Here is a 3,048-nt window from a genome sequence, read left to right on the forward strand (position 1 = left end):
TAGAAGTTTGCTTAAATGTATATTACAAATTCAAGGATTTAGCTCAGTGGTTCTGCCGCCTGCTTCGCAAGCTTAAGGACCTGAGATCAATCCCCCGTACCAAAAAAAAAAAAAATTATATTGCATATTTATTAAGGCAAGGAACTATATTTTAAAAAACACATTTGTCGTGTTTAAGGCATACTTGGGAATAAACCATTGTATACATTATTTCACATCCAGGGCCAGGAATTTAGCTCAGTGGTTCCAAAGCTGCCTGCCTTGCATGCGCAAGGTCCTGAGTTCGATCTCCGGTACCAAAAAAAAAAAAAAAAAAAAAAAACATTATTTCACATCCAAAACCATAGTGCATGACAGACCATCTACATAAAAATATTAAAGTAAACCAGGTGTATATACCTGACAAGGTCATAAGTGAAGATTGGAAGGCAAAAATAGATTTCTAAATCACTAATTCTTTAGCTGTATTTTCCATTGTTTAATTTCCCTCGATATACAGTATTTTTTTCATTTCCAATATTTCTTTTTTGGCTTCTTAACCAAATCTACATGTTATTTACCCATGTGCTCTTCTTTTAGCCTATGGCTTCTGTTCCTCCTTTCATCTGTGTGAAATCTCTTTCAGAATATTCTATCATCTTGAGCCAGGTGTGGTGGCACACGCCTGTAATCCCAGCACACGGAGGCTGAGGCAGGAGGATCGCTGTGAGTTCAAGACCAGCCTGGGCTACATAGTGAGTTCCAGGTCAGTCTCAACTACATAGTGAGACCCTGTCTCAAAAAAAAAAAAAACATTCTATTATCTTTTTTTGGATCTGAATTTTGTCATTTGTGCATTTGGAGGCTCTTGTGCTCCTTTTCCTCATGTACTTTGTAATTTCTAGCTCTGAGCTCACCTCCAGAGACTGTTCTCTAGATAATCCATTGTAAAGTACTCTTAAGTTGTAAATTGCCTCATCAAATAGTTTCAGTTTGCCACTTCTAGAACGTTTCACCAGTTCTAACCAGTCATCGAGTGAATTTCTTAGTCTGATACCTGTACCAAGTTCACAATGCAAATTTGGATCCAATATTCACCTGTGGCATAGGCCTAGGATTTCTTTCTGAATAGCCCAGGTTGGCCTTGAACTCACAGCAATCCTCCTGCCAAGTGCTAGGATTATAGTCATGTGCCATCATGCCTGGCCCTGGGATTTCTTCCATGAACTTTTCCTTCCACAGCCCTGGCAGAATCAAACTTCCTTGACATGCTATCCCCAGGCCAGTGAGTGGCATTGTAGTTGCTGTTTTCTATTGCTTTTCATACACTTCCTCTTCTTTTTTTTTTTTTTTTTTTTGGTAATGGGGGTGGAAGTCAGGACCTTGTGCAATCCCTGGCCCTACTTTTCATGTTATAAAGTACAGGGAGTTTAATTCCATGCACAAGCTCAAGGCTTTATCTTCCATTCCTGTGCCAGCTTTAGAACTTTGGTGCTAAATTGCAGCAGTGAGTCATAAGTCACCTACACAGTGCATTTCTCAGGGACCACTTAAATAAGCTTAAAGTAAATTTTGTCCTAGCAAGAAATAGTATATAGGGCCGGAGATTTAGTTCAGTGGTGCTGTTGCCTGCCTTGCAAGCATAAGGTCCTGAGTTTGATCCCCAGAACCAAAAAAAAAAAAAAAATTGGGGGGCTGGGGATTTAGCTCAGTGATTCTGCTGCCTGCCTTCAAAACACAAGCTCTGGAGTTTGATCACCAGTACGCCACCCAAAAAAAGAAATAGTATGTACCTAAATCATGTTATCCTTGGGGCTGTTTGGCTTTTGCTCCTCATCTCTCCCAAGTTCTTTATTCATGACACTTTTCTTTGGTTCATTTTTTTGGTTTTGGTTTTGTTTTGTTTTGTTTTTTCTATCAAATTCAGGACTTTGAGCTTGCCAGGCAGGCACAGCACCACTGAGCTACATCCCTAGCCTTCTCTTCTGTTTGAAGGTTGACTTTGAACCTCTCTTTTATTTTATAGTTGTCAGTGTTAACATCTTCCACATATCTGTTTTAAGGAGGAAGAGGGATTTCCTATGTCTTCTTAATCTATCATTTTAACTATAAACATTCCTATCTTTTATTTTTACCTCACCCTAGGATGGTTGTCACTGTCAGTATGTGAGCTCTTCTCTGGGTTTTTTGTGGTAAAATGAACAGTACCAGATACATGTCCTCATTTGTTTTCTCTTTAGGTTTTGGAGTGTCACAGACCAAAGCCATCATGACTCTGGTGTCTGGGATTCCAATGGGCCCACCCCGCCTTCCACTGCAGAAAGCTACCAGGGAGTTTACGGATAGTGCTGAAGCTAAGCTAAAGAGCCTGGGTTTCCTCTTTCACTGATTTAAAGGAAGGAAACTTGGGAGACTGCAGCAAGGGCCTCTGAAAATCAGGATGTGTACATTGAAAACTAATGTGCCTTGAATAACACATTCTTTCCTCAGGGACTTTTGTAGATGAATCTTGAATCAATCAACAAGTATTTAAACATTTTAACTATCAGCCTTAAATTCCTTACTTTGTGAAAGGGCAAAAGAATCTAAAAGGAATCATGGACCCTATGCTTTCATTTCACAATAATTTTATGGAGAAATTTCTGTTTATTATCAGTGAAGTGGAGTTGTGGGGAAAATTATAACTGATTAATTCCATCTGCATTTGAGAACTCCCCTAATCTTGATTTCTGGTTATTAATCTTTATTTTAAGGTTTCCTAACTTTAAACCACCATAATGTACTGTCATTTTAATAAATATTCATGTGGAATCCAGGAAAACTCAGCTGTTGCCTTTGTTTTGGTATGAAACAGGGTGTTGCTGTGTAGTTCAGGCTGTCCTTGAACTCCCTATGTAGCCCAGAATGACCTTGATCTCATAGCAATCCTCCTGCTTTAAATTCCTGAGTGCTGGGTTACAGGCGTGCCACCATGACCAATTCAAATCCTCTTCTTATAGGGCCAGGGATTTAGCTCAGTGGTTCTGCTGCCTGCCTCGCAAGTGCAAGGTCCTGAGTTTGATCCCCAGT

General features: G+C 39.7%; 1 protein-coding gene across 1 annotated transcript in view; it reads left to right on the forward strand.

The window, feature by feature from the left end:
- Npl (N-acetylneuraminate pyruvate lyase) overlaps positions 1-2,800 on the forward strand; it is a 39,588-nt gene extending 36,788 nt beyond the window's left edge. Inside the window, 2 exon segments of the mRNA XM_010640537.2 lie at positions 2,220-2,355; positions 2,357-2,800. Coding sequence (XP_010638839.2) covers positions 2,220-2,355; positions 2,357-2,411 — 191 coding nt within the window. The 3' untranslated portion in view covers positions 2,412-2,800.
- Positions 2,801-3,048: the final 248 nt, after the last annotated feature.

The sequence above is a fragment of the Fukomys damarensis genome, unplaced genomic scaffold, assembly GCF_012274545.1.
Source record: "Fukomys damarensis isolate Sample0158 unplaced genomic scaffold, DMR_v1.0_HiC HiC_scaffold_11, whole genome shotgun sequence".
NCBI classification, from domain to species: domain Eukaryota; kingdom Metazoa; phylum Chordata; class Mammalia; order Rodentia; family Bathyergidae; genus Fukomys; species Fukomys damarensis.